This window comes from Amphiura filiformis, chromosome 3, assembly GCF_039555335.1.
Source record: "Amphiura filiformis chromosome 3, Afil_fr2py, whole genome shotgun sequence".
In the NCBI taxonomy this organism is placed as follows: Eukaryota; Metazoa; Echinodermata; class Ophiuroidea; order Amphilepidida; family Amphiuridae; genus Amphiura; species Amphiura filiformis.
Window position 1 is genome coordinate 43,187,091 of NC_092630.1, and position 23,717 is coordinate 43,210,807.

At 36.8% G+C, this 23,717-nt stretch overlaps 2 protein-coding genes across 2 annotated transcripts; both read right to left on the reverse strand.

The window, feature by feature from the left end:
- Positions 1 to 3,424: 3,424 nt before the first annotated feature.
- Positions 3,425 to 13,935, reverse strand: LOC140147702 (protein O-mannose kinase-like). The gene is made up of 3 exons (XM_072169468.1): positions 13,578 to 13,935; positions 12,857 to 13,017; positions 3,425 to 4,370 (listed from the first exon to the last, which is right to left on the reverse strand). The coding sequence occupies exons 1-3, from the start codon at positions 13,732 to 13,734 to the stop codon at positions 3,612 to 3,614; spliced, it is 1,077 nt and encodes a 358-aa protein (XP_072025569.1). The 5' UTR covers positions 13,735 to 13,935; the 3' UTR covers positions 3,425 to 3,611.
- A 1,049-nt stretch (positions 13,936 to 14,984) lies between these two features.
- Positions 14,985 to 21,284, reverse strand: LOC140148563 (protein O-mannose kinase-like). The gene is made up of 3 exons (XM_072170559.1): positions 21,116 to 21,284; positions 18,807 to 18,967; positions 14,985 to 17,754 (listed from the first exon to the last, which is right to left on the reverse strand). The coding sequence occupies exons 1-3, from the start codon at positions 21,267 to 21,269 to the stop codon at positions 16,993 to 16,995; spliced, it is 1,077 nt and encodes a 358-aa protein (XP_072026660.1). The 5' UTR covers positions 21,270 to 21,284; the 3' UTR covers positions 14,985 to 16,992.
- Between the last annotated feature and the right edge of the window lie 2,433 nt (positions 21,285 to 23,717).

Genomic DNA, 23,717 nt, shown 5'->3' on the forward strand with positions numbered 1-23,717 from the left:
GTTTTGGTTTAGGTAAAAACGTTTTAATAACATTAAAATGTCGGGTTATATAAAGGTCATGAAATCGTTTTAAAACGTTTTGTATGGAAACACACTACAACAATATTTTTAAAATGTTTTCGAAATGTCATTGTAAACTATTTTTGCAAACATTTTTGGCGAAATATTTTGTCAACACTTAAATAACATTATGTTAAAATATTTGCACCCAGCAAACACAGAAATGTTCTTAAAATGTTTTTTACAAAACGTTTTAATAACATTTAAATGTCGGTTATAATTATAAAGGTCGTGAAAACATTTTTAAAACGTTATTGTAAATATTTTGGGCAAACGTTTTTTGCAATATATTTTTTCAACCCCAAAAAAACATTCCGTTTACAATGATTTGTACCAAGTTTTCGAAAATGTTTTTGGAATGTTATTAAAACGTTTTTATACTCTTTATATAACCCGACATTTAAATGTTTTCTGTAAAACATTTGTGTTTGCTGTGCAGTAAATTACCAACAAATGTTATTTAATGTTATGAAAACGTTTTATACCATTAATGTACCCTTAATATAACCCGACATTTAAACGTTTTCTGACAACCTTTTATAACCTTTTGCGAATGATGTCGAAAACGTTTTGTGTTTGCTATCAGGCATAATGCTATCTACTGACATTAACAGGCTATCAGATATAATGCTATGTACTGAAGATAGCAATATATTCACAACTTTAACACAACATAGCTATCAGACATAATGCGATCTACTGAAGATAACAAAATATTCACAAATTAAACACAACATGGACATGCCATCTACTGAAGATAGCAATATATTCACAAATTTAACACATTTTATGGCAAATGATTAAAAATTGATATTTTTGATATACTGAAGATAGCAATATATTCACAATTTTAACACAACATGGCTATCAGATATAATACTATCTACTGAAGATAGCAACATATTCACAAATTTAACACAACATAGCTATCAGACATAATGCGATCTACTGAAGATAGCAATATATTCACAAATTAACATGATTAAACACAACATGGATATTAAACATATATAGCAATATATTTACAAATTTAACACACATTTTATGGCAAATAATTAAAATTGATATTTTTTGATATTTAACAGTCCTCGAAGTAAACTTTATAAATCTAATGATATGTACTTAAAAGTGTATGTAGCTGGGATAAAAAGCCGACGATCAATGGGAAATTTTGACCTTTTGAAGATGTGGATTATTTTTCCCCAAAACACCAAAAAAATTAGGCTTTTTGGGGAAAAATGTTTATCTCCAATATGAATGGTCACAATTTCAATTAACCGTCGGCTTTTCATCCCAGCTACGTACACTTAAGTACATTATCATTATAATTAGATTAATAAAGTTTACTTCGAGGACTGTTAAATATCAAACAATTTTAAAATATCAAATTTTAATAATTTGACATAAAATTTGTATTATATCGTGAATTTCCAAAAAATCAATAATTATTTGATATCAAAAGGACATACCTCGTATTCAGAATGCAATTCGATATGTGTGGTGTACTCTCAGCTCCCACAAAAATACTGAGCAAACGTTAAATATCCGATTCCTCAAGAAGAGAAATCAGCTACATATGTATTTGAATGGGGCTCCAACTTTGTCAATACTGCTGTTTTCTTTGTTTGTTTGGTTTTGCCCAATTTTTCAGTTCGAAACAATTATTATTCAATTTTAGGCAATTTATAAACAATATAATTTTGTTACACTTACGCTGGAAGCATTGAATGGGCCTAAGTTTAAATAGTGTCCTTACTTATGATTCCCATGAATGATTTTCTCAAAATTGTCAAAGTTCCACGGAATCCCCACGAAAAACCATGATTGCGAGGTTGAACTTGTTCTGATGGCGGCACTTTGTTTGATACTAATTCCGATCCCCTGTCGAGTAGTTTTCCTTTGTCATGTTTGTCCCCGTTAATGATGAATAGCACTGAATTATCACGGTATGTATGGGATCTAAAGAAGAAGAAGAAGAAGCGAGAATACACCATCGCATGGTCTATCCCCGGGGTCTATCGCCGCTTTTGATGTACAATGTGCTTCTTATCCCCGAATGATTGCTGGTTATAATAACGCTTCTTGAAGATCAGATCAGTACGACCAATGTAGACCTGGTGTTGTCCTCGGAAAGACATCGCTATTACATTTCGCGACTTAGGCCTAAAAATCACCATCGACTGCAATCTGAAAGTAACCAACTTCCTTGGCATCACCCTCAATCTGAACAATGGTAAGTACTATCCATACCGCAAACCCACGACAAGCCAGTGTACATCCACAAGGACTCCAGCCATCCGACTTCAATCATCAATAACCGAACAGCCTCGGTCAGTAGACGCATATCGGACATTCCATACGACATAGAAGCATTCAACGACGCAGCACCAGTATACAACGACGAATTAAGATCAATGGCTACTCCGAAAACCTATCATACACAGAAAACAGACCATCCATGAACAGACCTAATAGGACGCGAAACCGGAGACGCAACATCATTTGCTTTAACCATGTTAACCCACCTTAAGAATGTCGCTACCAACATTGATAAATCTTTCCTGAAGCTCATCGACAAACACTTTCCCGCAGGATCCCAGCTCAACAAAATATTTAACAGGGACACAGTAAAGGCCCGGTAACACAGTGACGAATAGGGGTGAACGGCAAGCGACGTTAAGCTGCGACTAATTGCAATTTTGAATTTACCGCCACTCATCGTGGGTTGCCGTTAGTTGTCGCTGACGAATCCGTCAGCGACCGCAGACGGCCGCAATTATTCGTAGGGAAATTTTCAACATGTTGAAAATTTTGTGACGGCAACAAAGTAGTTGTGAGTCCGTTCAAATTTCGTTGGAGACCGCAACCCTCATTATCACTCTTATCACGGTATGTATGGGATCTAAGAAGAAGAAGAAGGAATAACACCATTGCATGGTCTATCGCCGCAAAAGCACGCGCTTACGACAATGGTACCAAAACGCTGCGACTTCTGTCTAACGCAGAAGCTATTCATCATCAACGGGCGGGGACAAAGATAAACTACTCAACAGGAGTTCGGAATTAGTATCAAACAAAGTGCCGCCACCAGAACAAGTTCAACCTCGCAATCACGGTTTTTCGTGGGGATTCCGTGGAGCTTTGACATGTTTGAGAAAATCACGGATTTTAGAATTAATGGGAACCATAAGTAAGGACACTACTTCGCGCGCATTTGTACCATAAACTTATTCTGTCGCCAAAAGGTGTTGTATTCACTATACTTCAAGATTTTTTTCCCCCCCCCCCCCCCCCACCCCATGTCAAACAGAAATAAACGCCACTGATCAAGTTTAATTATAACACTTCCTGTTTATTAACTGCTCCTTCTTTCCAAAGTTAAATCACATTAAAAAAATCACAAAAAATCTTGATTTTATGTTTTTGCAAAATGTGTTTAATTCCCTCATGTATTAAAAGTTTGTTTTTGTGTTCGGTTTTGTTCACTGTTCTTGGGTGACATACGATTTTATGCCATATTAAAATAATATTGATAAATACAAGTAATGACATTAAAATTGCCACTTTGTTCTTTTAATATTCAATGTTTGTTGTACATCTAAGTATTCTTTTAAAACTTCAGCTGCAGTAGGTCTGAGTTTTGGATCGTTACTACGACACTTTTGGTGAAATTGTGATAAAATGTACCTAACGCGATCTCCATGGACGGCTTCTCCTAACAAATACTCCACTACTGCTGGAATCTTCCAAATGTCTGTCTTCTCGTCATAACCTGGCATCTGGCTTTCATTGAATTTAACCCCTGTAAAAGGCCACAATTGTTCTGGAGCAACAAAGCTTCCAAATACCTGGTAAGGGCCACAATTGGTTAAAATTCCTTTGGATGAATCGACCACAGGAAGTATGTCTAAATCGTTAAGAACAATGTGGAGATCAGACGTCACTAAATATTGTGCAAGTGTTTTCATTAAGTGTCTGCTATCGCACATTACATGAGTACCAGTCGGACTAGAATGAAGGAAATTAATTATTTTGACATAATCAAGACAAAGTTTGAATCTAGTCACTACATTGTCTTCATCTTTTTCCTTTAAGATGCTGTTGATGTTTTCTAACGACCCAAATCTGTGATACTCGGTAACCATTGCAGGAATGGATGCCGAGGGGCAAAATCCAAGAAGCCGTGTTACAAATGGAGTAGCTTGAAACTGTTGCAGCATTTTGGCGGCAGATAAAAAGTAATCGTTGAAATATGGATGAGACAAATGCACAAGGCTTACTTGGTATTTCTTCCACGTGGCAAGATACACCTGAGTACAAAATAAAGAATAATATTATGTTTCAATTATGTATATTTGGTTATTTTTCTCGAACAAGTGATTAACTAGAATTAAACTGCTGTCCCTTTCAAGCATTCATGCAAAAAGATCATGTAAATGTTCATTGTAAATGCGACTAATTCTTCATGGAATTACTAACATCTAATACAGCGTAAAAACTGGTATCTGCAGTGTTTTTATTAATGATAATCATCATGATTACGTAATAAATAGATATCAAGTGAAAGATCCTATTTTTCTCATTAACATACTGAAAAGGAGATCCAAGTCGGTGTATTTCCGAAGATATCATCAAAAAACTGCTGAATTAGTCAAAAATGTGGTATACCACATTTGAAACTAATTCGACATTTTTTTGTCGATTTCTTCGGAAATATACCGATTTGTAACGTCTAATAAGAAAAATATGAGCTTTTACCTGATACCAAAATCTGCATTTTGATTGGGTAAAGTTGGGGATGAGGCTGTCAATCAGGTCACCCACCTTTAAAAGATTGAAAAGAAGAGAATTTTACTCTAATGGAGTGTAAATAGAGTGGGAAAAGAGTGAAGTCACTCGGAAAAGAGTGGTTTTAAATGTATTAACTCTCAAAATTGTGCATATTGGAGTTGTTACTGTACACTGCAAATTTTCCCGAACACATGACGCTTCTCAGACGCGTCCGAGATGTTCATAATTGTATCTTTAGAACACTAGTGTTTTTGAAAATATGATAAGCCTTGCACATTAGTGTTCTTTTAGTATAATGTAGAACACACAGTATTGATCAGACGTGTCACAAGTGTTCTGAATGATTATATTGAATACTGGTGTTCAAAAATGGAACGCATGAGCAGGTAGAGGCGTTGGAGAGCTGCGACGTGTCAGCGAGAAATACAGGGTGCTCCTTTGAAGGAGGGATATAAGTAACAACAACAAAAACAATGGCGATGCAACGTGGAAACGCGACCCGGGAAACGCTATTCCAAACTGTCTTTTTCAAGACAAATGGGATGATAGTGAGAGTAAATTCGAAGGATTTAGGGAAGAATGAAATTCAGGGCAACTTTGGGAGCCTCGACTCGGAGCCCGTATATCTGTTGACAGCGATGAACAAGCATCGGAAAGACACAAGAGGGTGAGATGGCCGAGCGATTAATGCGTTGCACTGTCGGCCGGGAGATACGATCGGCGAGGGTTCGAGCCTTGGGCTTGCCCAAGGTGAAAACTCTCTTCGGAACAGCACCATTATCTTTTTATACTACCATGCATTTGTTTATTGTCGAGTAATGTGATTTTGAAAATGTATAAAAGTTGAACACCAGCATTCTGAAAATCAATGTTTGAACACGTGTCATGTGTTAAAAAACCGTTACATATCTTTCATGTGTCCGAGGTGTTCATAGATAGTAATTTTGAACACCAGAGTTTAAAGGATTAGAACATGTTACACTAGTGTTCTGAGGTAATAACACCTGTGTTCTCTACATTAACACTAGTGTTCTCTAAGTTGAACACGTGTCATGTGTTAAAAACCGTTACATTAATGAACGCGTTCCATGTGTTCTGGCCAATTTACAGTGTAGGCTATCCATTTTTATGACGTTTAGAGAGTAAGCTCCCAAGCTGGGGTAGGACATGATTAAAGCTAATATCAAAATAATTAAGATCTTTTTGAAATAAACAATTGCTTTCAAACCTAATTGTTTGGCATTTTCTAATTTTTATTATGTTACTCATGTTCCAACTCGACATCAGCCGAATTTGTTGATTTTGTATAGAAACACAGATCATATTTGTACTCATGAATATGAAACCTACTTGACAGTTATTACTAATATTATTCTATAATTTTTGTGAAAGAATAACAAAAGTTCAATATGATGGAATTATGGCGTTAAAAAGTTTGTTCCGAACAAAGTTCAGGTAAAGACAAAATGTAAAGAATAAAGTAAAAACATAATAGAAAGATTGCGATTTTCCAAACGTAGACGTAGGACGTACGTTTTACGTACGTTAACACGTACGTTTTTACGTAGCTATGTATTGCAGTGAGGCCACCTACTTTACCATGAAATCAGCCCGGGGTAGTCGGTGGGGGGCAGGGATAAATAAAGGGATCTTAATCCTCTCTACGTCATACATAAATTCGCCCAGTCTCATTTCCCTAATATTAAATTTAAAAAAAAGGAATTTCAGTTCGGCACAGGTGGGCCTCGAACCCACGCCGCTGCTACATACAGAATACAGAAGTCCAGCACACTAATCCACTGGACCACATGACAGTTCGGTAGCCATATTGAATTTTAAACATATAGGCTATAGGCAACTCCAACATTGATCGTGTATAGACCACTTGAAATGTGACGTCATTGCCCGGCAGTATGCGCGCGAATTATGACAATTTCCATTGTTCTTTGCCCTGCAGTGTGCGTACGCATCGTAGTTTGGTCAGGGCACGTGCATTTCAAATCGCCCACCATATTTCATATAGTACAAGAAAGCCATTGAACAGTGTAGCGGTTTGTTTGAGCATATCGACAGACGAGTCCCTCGCCTTTGTTGATAAACAATGATTTCATATTAGCATAATGACAGTGCTCATCAGTTAATAGCCACTTGGTGAATAGATGGGCATTATCAGCTATCAAAGAGATGTCTTATGCAGCTGCCAATCACGATAGAGGCTTGAAAACATTTTGTTATAAACCCAAAAGTGATATAAGGACAAAACTGTGCATGTTGGTACTTGATTGTTTGGATTCTTATATGTTGAAAATCCCTTGTAGTAGTATTTTTTATGTGTAGTGTATATTGTTTATAAATTATACAGCTTTTCAATTTTGGGCATTAAGGTTATACACAATTTTGCCATTTTCAGAAGCAAAATGGGATGCACGTAGCCCCCTTTAAACTTATCTATTTCTGGAAATAAATATCGGAGAGAGAAAACGCAAACTACGTCTAAAAGCTGAAAGTGTAAGGGTCATTATTATGCTTGAATTTTCCACTTGGCTCAAAATGAAATGTACTTTTCAAACATTTCAAATTTTTTCAATATCCGGAGCATCAAGATTTTTGGGAACACGGCCATAATTTCTCATTGGAAGTGGCGATTTTGTTGGGAACTTCGACGCACATTACAAACAAGTCAATAAAAGAATGTGCATATTCATTCTTGATATTGGTTGTCTCGATTTTTATGTAAGCTTAAAATGTTGGCCGAATTTGAAGTAAAATGGCCTCCACTTGTATGTCGTTTTGTAACCAGTAATAATAATTCCGTGCAAGATTTCATAGACAAAATTCTGACCTACATTATTTCTATAAACCCTCTTCTGCATGCAGGTGCTATTTAAATTTTCATTTCGATAGCAGAAAATTGAGATATTTGCTATTTTTCCGACTCGCTGCTGCCAAATTGTCTAGTTTCGCGATAAAAAGATACAGCGAAATCAATTTTTTTTTCGAACCATTTCACCTCGTTTCGGCTTGTGCTTTGAAGTACAAACTTCAAAATTGATATAGTGATTCTATATTTCAAGCTGCGTCATACTGTGTTTTTCTTACCTCTGATTGTCGCTGCTCAAGGCCAAAATTCGAAATTTTTGGACAGAAGTGACACTCTCATTTCTTTTTAAAACACATGTTTACGTACGACATTGTTACGACGGGCTGTATTTGCCAAGTGGTGTTGCCGAGGGCAAGTGGTGTTGCCGAGTTTGGATTTTAAAATATTTAGGTATTTTCTAGCTTAAAATCCAGCGCCGATGCTGCGCTTGCAACAGGTAGATATTTAGAAATCCATTTAAGGTATGGGTATGGGTATGGAAATTGGGGATCCCAAAAAATTGGCATATGCCTATATATAGGCTATATGCAAAGGGATGGGGCATTTTGGCAGGCCAAGGGGAGGGGGCCACAAAAATTTGGCAGTCCAGGGGGGAGCGGACAAGCGATTTTCGGCTGGCCGAGACGGGAGGCAAGCGATTTTTAGCGAGTCGCTTGGAAATTTTGGCTTATAATTAGTAGGCTAATACCGGTACTGATTGCACAGCCTTTCGAGAAAGCAATTTTTGGCAAGCCGGGGCCGGGGAAGGGAATAAAATTAAATTTTGGCAGGTCGAAAGGAAGAATGACTTTACCTAGCACACATTAAAGGGGCATTTCGTGATCCACAGCCTCATACAACCCCATAGGCCTACGTCCTTTCTCACAAGTTAAGATTTTTATACCAGTCATCCCGCTCTGGCCACATGTTTAGGCATTTTCACGCAGATCAATTCATTAAGCAATGGAAAATATTGCCAAATTTGAATTTCGTTTTAAAAGCCTACTCCCCATTAAAAAAACCCACTAATTTTGGGGGATTAAAAAAGTTCTGTAAAATGAAACAAAAGGCTGCCTCAATCCTAATTATTCATTTAATAGGCCAGGCCTTCATTTCTGAAAATATCGGGAGCTCAGTTAGTCACTCTCCTATGTGTAGGCCTACTGAGGAGCTTGACAAGGAGCTCAATTATATAATATCAATATTAAACCATAGGATTTTCAAGAAGTGAGCAGCTCAATAAATGCCATTAGTACAATTATTGGGCCTACGATTTTTATATTTTATTTGACTGTGATCCGTTTTTCTATAGGCTATATACATGCCTACACTGTATATAGGCCTACCTTTAAAATTTCTAAAATTGGCGGAATTGAACAAGCTCTAAATTTCTCATACGTCCAGCATAACCAAGGGCAACGGGGGGGGGCGACGCCCCTAGCTATGGCCATACCCGTAGTGGCGGAACCAGAATTTTTTTCCGGGCATGGGGCCCGGGGGGAAGTGAATTTGAGACGGGGGCACTTATTGCACTTGAAATTGCCGCAAAAAGTGGAAAATTACATCATTGTGGGGATTTTGCCTAAAAACTGGATGAGAAAGAAAAAACATTGGGGGAAATACTGCCCCCCCCCCTAGCGGCGCCACTGCATAGCCTATCCATCCATGATGCTAGAATGACGGAAGTTCTGGCGCTGAAATTCAATTTCAATATCACGAGTTTTTATCAGGGATTTTACCAAGGGAAGGCGATAGTGTAGGATTTTGCTGATATACCAGGCAACACGAGAAAGGTGTGGCTAAATAAGGGAGTGTTCATTATAAATATTTTCCATTATCATACTTTTGACGCCGAGAGCATAATTATTTGAAGCGTACATCGTGTCAGTCACATGGTCACATTATTTTCTGTTGAAAGAGAAACGCACATGTCTCTGATTAGCTCGGGGATTAGCTACTGCGCGCTGCGTGCTGGTCTGTTGTTGTCGAGTGGAAATGGGAAATTTATGAATGAACTTCCGCAACTTTGCAACATCATCACGCAGCGGCGTAGCTGGGATTTTTTCCAGGAGGGGCAAGACTGTAGGCCCTATGGGGAGGGGCCCAAATATCCACCAAATTTCCCACTGGGGGCAGGGGCCCAAATAGACAATTTTGCCAGGCTTATCATAATCGTATATGGTAGGCCTATTGAGCTGTATTGCATATCGTTTGGATTCCCCATCTCTCTGCACCTCCTCTCACCCTCTCCTCTCTTTTTTCCTCTTTCTCTCCCCCCCCCTTTCCCTCTTTTTTTTCTTTCTTTAGGGGCGGGGGCCCAAATAGGCAATTTTTGCAATTGCCCCCCGGCAGCTACGCTACTGGCATCACGGTAGACATACGCGGTAGGCCTACAAGCAGGGCTGTCAACTCTCACGCATTGGCCGTGAGTCTCACGCATTGGGTCACTTTCTCACGGTCTCACGCCAAGGTAGTATAATCTCACGCCTACGTAATAAATCTCACGCAAAAAGCTGGAAAATGAGTAAAATCTCACGCATCGTCCTGAATAATTTGTTGCTCCTACCGTCCCCCTGGTTTGGGTAAGGATGTGAGGCTGTGACTCCGAAAAACTACGGTACGATTTTAAACCAAACAGACCCAAAATTGTATCAACTTTTGGACTGAAAGTTTTCGCAAATATTTACTTTTTCGAGAAAATTATTGAAAATACCCTTCTTGAACCTAATTTTCATGACACTGAGGGTCAATAAAATCATGGCTAAAAATACAACAGAGTCTAAACTAAATGGCTGAAAATGCACCCCAAATCTGCCGCACATCCCCACGACACATTTCACCTTATAGATTTTGAAAATTGTCGCAATAAAATAGGCCCGAACTTATCCCAAATTATCCCCGAAAAAATATTTTTTGCAGGTGAGGTTGGAGTCTTATTATTTTTATTCTCAGAGAGGATATGGGTTGATATTTTTAGCAGGGTACAATTTGTCTTGTTTTTGACGTTGAAGTTCCAGATTCTTTTTTTATATGTTATTATTCATTTATTTATTTATACCCCGGGATTTATACCCTGTACGTGGGGAAAAGTACACACGGCAGCTACAGAGAAACCACGAAAAACTCCTGTAAAGTGCATGAAAATGCCCCGAAAATGTGCCAACCGAAACACCCGAACAGGAAGATAAAATAAAAAAAACAAAACCAAAAACCCAGGAAATTTCCCGAAATAAGTTCCAAATTCTTTGTCCCCACTAAAATATATGAACACTCCCTTATGAAGTCTGCCCTCTTCCGGCTATTCTGGTAGTAGGCGTTGACAATTACCTTCATATTTTTGAAGCATGTTTGAACCCGATTTGTTCTCTATTCACATTTTTAACGTTGCAAGTAACATTTCAAGACCTCTATTTGTGACAGGTATTTATTACCTTGCTAGAGATGTGCCTAAAGTTGAAATTCAATATTTCGGATCGCAAAGATCGAGAGATATAAAGTTGTTGAATATCAGTTTAACACCATGGATCATATGGGCGTCTTATATGAACGATTACGATAACTAGGCAAAAATGGCTGGGATACAGGTTGTGTAAATACTACATGAATATTCATGAACTATACAGATTCCATTCTTCTCTAATAATAAAGATGTCAATCACTCTCCCAGACGACAGTTGCTTGGCGCTTGTAAACAAATCGAATAATAGTGCTTGATAACAGCTAAAAAATAGGCTAAAAACACATTTTCACACAATTTTTTCCGGATTTTTTTATTTCACATGATAAGTAGACATATTTTCTTACGTATAAGGTAATAATATATTTTTCTGGAGGTAAAGCCCTTCAACACTTTGTTTAACCTTAATGCTCTGTTGCACTGTTTTCATCAACCTATTTTATCGTAGTGCATTTCTTATGTGTGTGAGCCGAAATGTCGTGGTTGATTGCAATCATGCTTTTGTTGAACTGCACTCCGCCATAACTACGGTGAAGGACACCGGTTCAAATCCTTTGTTTGGAGCCAATCGATAAAAGAATGCAGGGCCTCTATAAGTTACGTAATAATCGCAATAGATGAATACATTGTTTGAATAGATCGCCCAACCATGCCAACACAAGCAGATTGCACTAATTACCTGTGTATGTCTGCAAACATAGATTGAATACAATACAGCTCTTTTCAAAAATACTAATCTTATAGGTGTAAGTGAACATCCTTTCTTTGACATCTATGGTTCAATGAATAAATAAATAAATAAATAAATAAATAAATAAATAAATAAATAAATAAATAAATAAATAAATAAATAAATAAATAAATAAATATATATATAAATAAATAAATACATAAATAACCGATCAGGAATTTTGCATATTTGAACGCGTTCCTAATGTTCCTGAGCCAAAATTTCCTTTCCTCCCCACCCAACTTTCGACCTGCAAAAAAATGCTTGCCCCCCCTTTGACCTGCCAACCAATCTTTGCCCCCCCACCCCTATAATACTTCACCACCTCGGGGATACACAAAGTTATTGCACCACCCCTCAGCTGTACAAAAACACATGATATTTTGATTATAACATTCGTAGAGAAACACTCGTTCTCTACGTTTCCTTTACCTAGACTCGAGGTAAAATCAGCCTATTTCCACGTGGAACCATGGTGGAACGTACGTTTTAATGCTACGTTGAGTCCAAAATGTCAAATCGCAAGCTAATTTTTTATACGCAAGGTATCACACACATTTCAATAGACAATCTCTGCGTATGAATATTGCGTTTAAATTTAGTCCATTTTAACACATCGCTGTACCTTTATTATAATGAGTTGTTACAAACAAAAAGGATCATAATAATAATTAGACTTTCCTTCGTATGTTCATTATCTTTGACTGTCTTTAACATATTGTGAAATGGACAAATTTTATGCATTTTCAACGATGTATCTACGTCGATTTCGCACGTGGAATATCTTCAAAAATAGCTAAATACGTGACCTCGCTTCGATACAGGAGAGTGGTTTTGAATAGATCAACGTACGTCCGATGTCTACGTTTGGAAATCGCAAGCTCTCTAATAACAACATATGAATTTACTTTGATGCAAAATAATATGCATTTTTGAAGAAATAAAGACATCAACTTACTTTCTTAACTAGTCCACCGCCGATATGTTTGATTCTAATGACACTGTCCTGAATGTCCTTACAGGTTAACATGGGATGACAAATACCATCATTATTCAGTTGAAAATGTCCTGGACTGCATTGCGTGTCGGTGTCATTTAATTGGTGTTTATCCCCAGATCCTGAACATAACAAGTATGCAAATTGTAAAATTAAATCCAAGATATCGAAAGATGAAAACAGTCATCGACAGGGGGCGAGTAACTTCGCCGCGTTTGCCGTCAGACAAAGTACACTCCCATCAGTAATTTTATGTAATTTTATATCATTTTGAGCTATTCCAATATCGTGTTAGTTGTTAATGGTAGATGTTTGATGTTAGATTATATCCATTCTGTCATTATTCATTAAACATTGATATATCTACCCCTGGATTGCGCCGTTCTCATGTTATAACTTTATATTATTTTCATCCCGATCATGGGCGAAAATAGTGTAAAATGCACAATTTTATATCGTCCCAATAAAATAATGAATAAACCCTTTTTTGGAAGCTCGAAGACATGATTCAAGTCTCTTTAAAAACAAAAACCGGAATAATGTATTGTATGATGCAACTGCAATTTTTTTTCCTTCTGTGCCCCCGTGTTGTGCCCCCGAAATTTTATTTTGCCCCCCCCCTCCCCCACCAAGAAAGCTGGCAACGCCCCTGATCTACCCAATCCAGAACATTCTTCCTTACCTGAATCCAATAGTCGGGAACTCTGAACACCTGCTGCCAATCTCGGGAAAATAGAACTTTTCTTCGTCAATAATGAGATGAGCAGTAGTTGAGAGCCAGTAAATACTAGTACTATCGACATGAAACAGATCTTTGATGCATTTGCTGGTTGAACCATGTCTAAATCATCTTATCGGTAGGTAAATGCAAGGCATGAAGTTACAGTGGTATGTCCAGTGGATATATTTGATGCTATATAGCGGGGGATTACAGCCTTAAAATGTTTTCAAAATGTGATTATGCAAAATCAGCTCAGTGTTGGCTCTTCTGTGCCTGTAGTGTGTATATCGGCCGATTTCAATCAATATAAATATTGATGGAATAGCCTTAAATACCTTTAAATCACTGTCATCATGGGAAAATTATATTGAAAGGGTAGATGTAACAACATATGATATCGACCTTCTGAAGCAAATCCATTTTTTCCCAATTCATTGACATGAGCAATCTGTACATTGCACTAAAAACGTTTGATGCTATGGCGTGCGACTCAGAGGGACACCAGGGGGGCATGGTGGTAATTTGCCACCCAATCTAACCGATCTAATCTAAGCCTCTTTTATTACAAACCCAGAATCGGGTTGAATAGGACGGGTGATAATAGGCATCCCTGCTTAACACATTTCATCTTCTCTGCACATTTGAACCACTCAAAGATCTTGCCAATAACGACCTGTTGGCAGAGTCTGTTGGTTCATGATTTCAATGAGCCTTGGGCTTGCCTTTGGTGAATAATCATTTGCCTTTCCCCCTCCCAAAATGTTCCTAGACGAATCCAACGAGCCAAGTGATGGTCAGAATTCATTCGGCCATTACTGGGTCCCCTTCGAAACCAAACTGGTGCATGGTGTTGTAACTGCTCAATTGGGTGGATTAAAGCCGTTTAACAATCGATGTAAAATTATATTCTAGTGTAAACTTTCTTCATTCTTTTGTCTACGTGGAACACGGGTGATGGAATACAGAAAAGTAGCAATGCATGCAAGTACAAAAACTCTGATAGTATATATAGCAGAATACACAAGCCACAAGTGAACGATAATACACTTTTTAAAATTCAGAACAAAATATTTAAAATAAAACAATACAGAAAAGGATAAAAAATATTGATTTGTTATAGGAAGCATGAACAAAACGTGTTGCTCTGATTATTGAATTATTGAATATAATATTACCACATTGTTTCAACCAAATCAAACAACTGAAGTATAGCGATGCGTAAATTGGATCGATATGCCGGGTCGATATTATATTGTTGAAACGTGAATCAATCCTTGACGGACCCAGTGTTTGGTCATACATTTTATTCCAAATTTGAAGTGAAAGAGAATAAAATTTTACACTAACTCTTAAAATCGAGATGCGGATTTATTATCAGTATTTTATTTTATTTCATATTCCTAAAATAGGAATAATGTCCAGTTTGCAAAATAAGTGTAAAAAGGTTTAATTTATTGCGTGGATTCTCATACTCACAGTCATACTGCATATACGTCAGTTTAAATAACAACCTAAAACATAGATAAAGCTTAAAGTCATACTTGGGGTTTCTTAAGACTTTCGTGATGTTACCTCAATACAGATGTATTTATATGAAAATTAAAATAATGCATTATACACGATAAATAATGAAACTAGCCTCTTACTTAAAAGGGCATTTCGTGATCCACAGCCTCATCCCCCACTTTTCTCAAAAAAAAGTTGAGATTTTTATATCACTGGAAACCTCTGGCTACATAATGTTTATGTACAAAATATTTCTTGCAGATTAATTCGTTTAGCAAAGATATCGTGAAATTTGAATTTCGTTCTGGTGCACCAGAACGAAATTACAACGCATTGTCTATGGAGCAGTGTAATACACATAATCATGCATAACTCGCGAACGCAAAATCGGAATCAACTGAAATTTTGGGAATGGGTTTTTTTCGTGGATATCTAATGAAAAAATGACATAAATAGAGGATGCTGGGATCACGAAATACTCCTTTAATATGTATGTGTCTATGAAAACACAGGAAGTAATGTTACTTATACTTATACGTATATATAATTATACGGCATCGAAGTTAAATCACCCGAAAGCATTATAATCACTGATGATTGAGCGTTCTTTCAAAACACTCAATCAGTGTTCTTTCAAAACCCTTGATAAAAGTTTTGCTTGCCCGGTTTGCTTGTTGCTTTTAGTTATTCGTTGTTTCTTGTATTTGGAACAATGTCCCCGCAATCATCTCAAATGGGTTGTACAATTCCAGCATCCTATTAAATCAACCATTTTCAGTTTGTTGATGTACATGAAGTTTACATTCATAGGGAAAAGAAGAGTCACGCATCGCACATTTAGAGAACAACATGAAAATGCTGACATCAACATTACAAAAATATGAGGGGGAATTACTAGTATTCTGCAGGGAAATAAGTTCGGATTTGGCAACATGTTTTCAAGGATATTCGGGTACTGTTTACGGATGGACCTTCCAATAGCATTGACCATTGTAAGATTTATTCAGCTTCAAGTTGTTCTCTGGTTCTTGACTGACAAACGCTATTATGCAGTATTACTGTTTAATATTTAAGGAGTATTTCGTGATCCTAGCATCCTCTTTTTTCCAGTAGATATCCACGACAAAAGCTTATTCACAAAATGTCGGTTGTTTCCGATTTTGCGTTTGCGAGTTATGCATAATTACATATCTCCATGGGCCACTGTGTTGTAATTTCGTTCTGGTGTAGCAGAACGAAATACAAATTTGCTAAACGAATTAATCTGCAAGAAATTTGTTGTACATAAACATTAAGCATGTTTTAAAAAGTAGCCAGAGATCGAGAAGTATAAAAATCCCTTTAATAGCAATATTATGTGCGATTTGCATAAAAATAGATTTTTATTTGTTTTTCACAAAATGTTAGTTTTCACTGATCACCATGATCACATTGTCCCCTTTTAATTTCCAGCCAAACAAAAGCTAACAAATGAAAGAAGAACATTTCTTTTCTATAATTGTCAATGCATGTATTAGGTCGCCGATCGTAATATTTATTGAGCAGGGCTTCATGTAGTCGGAGTGTTAAAATAAGACATATGACGAATAGCGATATGCACACAGTTTATACGTCACTAATTCAATGATACAGTCCGTGTATGCGAGAGGTGTCAACCATCACTCGATTGGTGAACCCGGAATAAAACCGGAGATCTCTGGTTTTATTATATATAAAAACATAAATTTTACTGTAATTAAATCACTTCAGGCTTAGTCTTTCACAATGTATTTAGTACACCATTGGGCATTTCAATAATTAATGAAAAATTGAGGGCGTCGCTGTTGAGAAAATCACACATTATGGCTTTCATAGCTACAAAGTTATGAAATTAAAATATTAAACCACTTTGCTCTGTAACATTCAATATTTGTTGTACAGCTAAGTATTCTTTTAAAACTTCAGCTGCAGTAGGCCTGAGTTTTGGATCCTTACTATGACATTTTTTATGAAATTTTGACAAAATGAACCTGACGAGATCTCCATAGACGTTTCTTCCTAACAAATAATCTACTACTGCTGGAATCTTCCAGATGTCTGTCTTCTCGTCATAACCTGGCATTTGGCTTTCGTTGAATTTAACCCCTGCGTAAGGCCACAATTGTTCTGGAGCAGCAAAGTTTCCAACTACCTGGTAATGTCCACAATTGGTTAAAATTCTTTTGGATGAATCGACAACAGGAAGTACGTCTACATCGTTAAGAACAATGTGGAGATCAGACGTCACTAAAAATTGTGAAAGTGTTTTCTTTAAATAACTGCTATCGCACATGACACGAGTACCAGTCGGACTAGAATGAAGAAAATTAATGATTTTGACATAATCAAGACAAAGTCTGAATCTCGTCGCTCCATTGTCTTTACCATTTTCCTTTAATATGCTGTTGATGTTTTTTAACGACCCAAATCTGTGATACTCGGTAACCATTGCAGGGGTTGATGACGATGGGCAAAATCCAAGAAGTTGTGTTACAAACGGACTACCTTGAGACTGTTGCAGCATTTTTGCCGCAGATAAAAAGTAATTGTTGAAAGACGAATGAGATAATTTCACAAGGCTTACTTGGTATGTCTTCCATCTGGCAAGATGAACCTGGTCACGAAATAGAGAACAATACTATGTTTTAATGAAACTTAATAAAGTGTACATTTTGATAAATTATTTTTTTTTTTTTTTGTAAATAAATGGGGTTATGGAGTCAATACCAAAGTAAGGTGTTTTTCTAAACTTTCACTTCTATTGTAATAATACCAAAATATCACTAAAACTCTTCATTTCTAAAGATATCATACATATTTTCCCCACATATAGCGCAGCTGCTACTCTCTAATTGAAAATGAGAGAAAAGAGTGGAAATATAGTGGGAAAAGAATAAAAGTCACTGTAAAGAAGTGCAATAGCTGTCTTGTGTAGCTGCCATCAGTAGATGAGTACAATATTGTCAAATGTCCACTGGGCAGCTATGGCCCATAGTTTGCCGGGGCAACATATATTTTGTTACTTCACATGTACCCAGCAAACACAAACCGTTTTGGACATGATTAACAAAAGGTTAGAAGAGGTTGCCAGAAAGCGTTTAAATGTCGGTTTATATCAAGGGCATATAAAGGGTATAAAACATTTTCATAACATTCAAAAACATTTTGTGATAACTTGTGGAAATATTCTAACCTAATGTTATTTAAGTGTTGACAAAATATTCGGCAAAAAGAATGTTTGCCAAAAATATTTGACAATAACATTTTGAAAACATTTTAAAATACTGTTGTAGTGTGTTTTCATACAAAACGCTTTAACACGTTTTCATGACCTTAATATAACACGACAATTAATGTTCTTTAAATGTTCTTACCAAAACCAAAAACCCAAAATATAACCTGTTTGTAACGTTTTAAAAATGTTTTGTGTTTACTGGGTAGTTCAAACAATTCTTTTTCGCCAAGGCGCGCCATGCCACCGACGGCAATAATGAGCGCTGACCCCCCCCCCTTCCCCACTGGCCAGGCCACTACTAGAGGTCATGCAAGGCCATACAGGGGTGACAGATATACCCAATTACTCATCTTGCCAGCGATATAAAGATTATAGTTATGGCGCTACTTTTGAGAAACAAAATCGCAAAAAATAGGAAACCATCAACTTACTTTCTTAATTAGTCCCACACCGATTTCTTTAATACTAGTAACGTTGTCCTGAATGTCCTTACAGGTTAACATGGGATGACAAATACCATCATTATTCAGTTGAAAATGTCCTGGACTGCATTTCGTGTCGGTGTCATTTAATTGGTGTTTATCCACAACACCTGAAAATAACACATACGATAGAATCAAATCCAAGGTGTCGAAAGATGAAAAATAAAATAAAATAAAATAAAATAAAACCAGGTAACATTGCCTTCCAGCAAGTATACAAAGTACATTCCCAAAAAGTAATTTTACATTTTTACATCATCTAATGCTATTCCAATGTCGGGTCAGCCATTTTGGTACATGTTTGATATCAAATTATATCCATTCAGTTATAAATATTAAAAAATGTACCGTAGGCCAATAGCCTTTTAGAGCTAGTGCAATTGGCTAATGTCCATAATGTATTGCACTCAACGTCGCTAAAAACGAATTCGGCAGACTGTAAGTTAAACATTCATCAATATCCTGTCGGTTTCAGCAATGTTCTTTGCAAGAAATAAGTAAGATCAGGCTAACTAAATGGTATAATTATGAAAGGTCACATGTGGTGATGTTTTGGGAGTATTCCAGTTCTTATATTGGCGGAATAATGGAAGTAATGGAAATCCGTTTGAATGTAGAGAAACTTTAGTCCAAATAATGTCCAGATGCCTTTAGAGTGGTTGCCAAATAGTTTAATTGGTTTCGGGAAATGCGTAATGTACCAGGACAATGGTTAGGGAAGAAGGTTGCACAGAACATGCAGAAGGTGATTTGATGCAAAATAACAGTTAAAGATGAATGAGCGACGTCTTGCAAGACGTCAGACTCGGGAGTCGGGAATCTCACAATTGCAATAATTAAGGTCACGTGGTTACATATACGTACATTGAAACCAGTAATGAACACACCAAGACAATGTGTTTGATGTGGATCAAGGTCATTCAATGCATTATGGGGTAGCCATGCACTTGACTTTTATTTTCTTCTGAGTCTCCCGAATTTGATCGGCGGACCTTTGTCTTCTAAGGCTGGCAATTTCCCATTTCTACCACTTGATATCCATAATAATTTTTCCACCCAGGGGCGGTGGAACATTTCAAAACGAAGGCCCAAATTTGACGCCATTTTGTGGATCATATTAACACTGTTTTTGCTTTAAAAACCAAAGTGTACGGTTGTCCAAAACAGTAGCTCTGAGGAGGATGTACCCTTTTAAGGTGATTTAAAAAAATTTAAAATGAAGGCCCAATGGACGCTTGACTGCGTTATTAATCATGATGAATGCGTTCATTCATAGTCACAATGAAAGTACTGTATTATGCAACACATGATCTTGGTATATGAGGACTGACTTACTGGACCATTCTTTGATTACGCATTGGTTAGCCTGATATTTACTAATTTCATGCAAAGAGCATTACCATCTAGTACATAAAGTGAAATCGACAGGATATTGGATGATTGTTAATTAGTTTGCCAAATTACTCTTTTTTAGCGACGTTGGAATACTTTTGGCCAATCTGTGTAAATGTATAGTGATTAAGGGGTGGGGTATGAACGTTTGGACAGTATTTATTGTAGGACATTAAAGCACATCAGACATATCGAATGGCATTCTGAATACGAAGAATGCCCTTCTGATATCAAATAATTTGGATTTTTTGAAATTCGCAATGTAATACACATTTTATGACAAATCATTAAAAATTGATATTTTTGATATTTAACAGTACTCGAAGTCAACTTTATAAATCTGATGATTTATACTTAAAGTGTATGTAGACGGATGAAAAGCCGACGATCAATTGAAAATTGTGACCTTTCGTATTGAAGTTATGGATTTTTTTTCCCAAAACACCAAAATAAATTAGGTCTTTTGGGGAAAAAATCCATATCTTCAATATGAAAGGGCAAAATTTTCAATTGATCGTCGGCTTTTCCTCCCAGCTACATACACTTTAAGAATATATCATTACATTTATCAAATTTACTTCGAGGACTGTTATATCTCAAAAATGTGAAAAATATCAAATTTTAATAATTTGTCATATAAATTGTATTATATCGTGAATTTCAAAAATGAAAATTATTTGATATCAGAAAGACATTCTTCGTATTCAGAATGCAATTCGATATGTCTGATGTGCTCTCATGTCCCACAAAAATACTGTTGAAACGCTCAAAACGCTCATTCCAGATCCCTTAAGAGCTATTAAACAATTATGCTACAGCATAATCATTTATAATCATCTACCTAAACCCAGAATATTCTTCCTTACCTGGATCCAATTGTCGGACACCCTGACCACCAGCTGGTAATCTCGGGCAAACAGAACTCTTCAACAGCAGTTGATAGCCAATGAATGCCAATGATGCTATCAAGAGGAAACACAATTTAAATGTATTTGTTCGTCGAGCCATTATTTGAATCATCTATCGATGGGTAAATGCAATGATATTACAGTGTTGTGTCCACTTTACACACACATGACAAGCCTCGCCACTATATAATATTGATGAGATCATGAGATATAGCCATTCATCGACCATTTAACCCTAATCTATAACATATGGAATAATTATAAAAGGACGATATCGATCAACCGTTTGAATTCTCTGAACTAATTATTTTTGTCATATTCAGGGACGTAATAGCTGGATTATTTTGATCATACCCCTTTTGCTCTCGAGTGCGACTCCTTGGTGGCACCAGAGGATGTGGCATGACGATTATAACAACCGTGCCTCTTTTTCATGTTCATTACAAACTCAGAAACAGGGTGATTAGGACTGGTAACAACAGATATCCCTGCCTAATTCCAATGAGATCGACTATATTACATGTATTATCAGCTTATAATAGAGGGTATCCACTTTATTCATGCGTGACTTCTAACAAAAGGCGCTGATTCCCGTAGTATTCTTCATTCAAACCAATTCAATGCACGACCTCGGAGTTACCTGCATGACTTTCAAACTTTGGCGGGCTATTTTGAAGCAGTCATGGTTGCACATGCAGGTACTTCTTTTGAAAGTCCTAAACAAGGTATAGCAGTCGCTGATAGGATATGCAACTTATAGAACACGGATAACCTCTATAGTTTGCCATGTCCATAAGGGGCTGTGCAATAATTATGAGCCGGGTGCAAAATTTCAAATTGGTGTGCCAAAATTGCTTCCACCCCCCTTGTCCATGCCAATTTTTTGGGATCCCACTTTGCAAACCACTAGACATTAGTTTGCATTTAAGCGTTTCCGTGTTGCTTTCCTTGTTTAGAGCGTTTTATTCAAAAGGTGCATACAAATGCCTTTAATAATATAGCAAGAGTAAAGATAAAGTTATTGCGAAATATGTATATCACCATTCTATAATAATAAACAATGACAAATTTAAATACCGCTATACATAAGAGCTACAATAAAGCACTGCTATTTGGTTGTAACAATTCAGTAATTTGAAAAGCAAAACACTACTAAATTTTCAGCTTTGTATTATTATAGTTGTTAAATTCATGTTATCTGATGTTTTTGCTTTATTTATAATGCTTGCGTTTCTTCATTTACATGTTAATTTACTTTACTTTATCTATTTATTCACCAATTAGTTACAAAATTGAGGCCGCTTATTATATTTATTGTAAATCAATACCGCCTGTATACCAATTAGGGAATAGCGCCCTCAATGTTCTAATAAGTTATACGAGCAGCAATGACCAGTAAAACGACAAACAGCGGTGAAAAGGCAAGTGGCATTTAAAAATCATTACAACAAATGAAATTTAATATTACACGATCGACACAAAATCAGAAGTGATGAGCCAACGCGATATACAACAATACATTCACTTAGCCAAATATATCATAAAAAGATGGGTCTTAAATAATGTGCCTATTTAGTTGAACTGATCAACGCACAGTGTCATCGCCCCGATATCTTCATGGCAGAAATCGCCATGGTAGGTTGAATCCACAGCCACGCTTGGCCATTTTGTTCCGACGCATAATGATTCGAGGGACCTGACTAAGGCTACTGGCAATAGCCGGGTAATTGATTTCTCTAGTGTGTGAGTAACCTTGTATAGGCCATCGAGGTCAATGGTCATCGACTTTTATACTGCTTCCACGGGAGTAGTGAGTGCAGCTATAGCCTGCGCGCTGTAGTCCATACAGGACCAACGCAATATAAAATTAGAATTTTGGTCAGATTTTGAGTCAAGACGCACGGCCTTTTCTCAAGACGCAAGCTAACGACTATCATATCTGTTCAACACGTATTTTCAAGTGTATGAGACCAGATCTGGTTTCTTGAGACGAAATCATTTACGGGAGATATTCATCATTTTCTACCCCGGTATCCGAAGATTTTCGTCTGATATCAAAATCGTGCATAGCAATTCACGTGTATGGCAAGCCAAGGGGTCCAAAAGCGTGGAACTGCTACGCGTAGCTTCTTTCTCGTTACGTGCAGCTTATTAACCAATCAGATTCGCGGTTTTAAACACGTGGAGCTGATGTAAACATCCTCTCTCACAAATATTACGTTGTTAATTTTGTAAATGAAAATATCTGTAGTATATCAGCAAAAAATGGTATAGGTGCTATTAAAGTAATATCTGAACAGAATGATGATTGTTCTATATTTAGGGGCTATCATTTTCTTCGGAAGGGATCCCAAATATAGGGGGTCATACTTTTTGGAAAGAAAAATAAGGGGAGGGAGTCATAAATTGATAATGACGAAATGTAGGAGTCACAAGATGACTACAGATAGTGTGTTTATTGTATTCAAAAGACTGATTTCAATACAATTTTAGCCTGTCTAGGGGTAAGGTGTATCGGTGGTGGGAGTCGGGGTCATAACATTTTGATGCCGAAATAGTG

Bases quoted from the DNA above. Each gene is read 5' to 3' on its own strand.
- LOC140147702 (XM_072169468.1), bottom strand. From the start codon at position 13,734: ATGGTTCAACCAGCAAATGCATCAAAGATCTGTTTCATGTCGATAGTA. The intron at 13,018-13,577 runs GTAAGGAAGAAT...TGTTATGTTCAG, and splicing joins TTCCCGACTATTGGATTCAG to GATCTGGGGATAAACACCAA. The intron at 4,371-12,856 runs GTAAGTTGATGT...TTTTGTACTCAG, and splicing joins GCGGTGGACTAGTTAAGAAA to GTGTATCTTGCCACGTGGAA.
- LOC140148563 (XM_072170559.1), bottom strand. From the start codon at position 21,269: ATGATTCAAATAATGGCTCGACGAACAAATACATTTAAATTGTGTTTC. The intron at 18,968-21,115 runs GTAAGGAAGAAT...TGTTATTTTCAG, and splicing joins TGTCCGACAATTGGATCCAG to GTGTTGTGGATAAACACCAA. The intron at 17,755-18,806 runs GTAAGTTGATGG...TTTCGTGACCAG, and splicing joins GTGTGGGACTAATTAAGAAA to GTTCATCTTGCCAGATGGAA.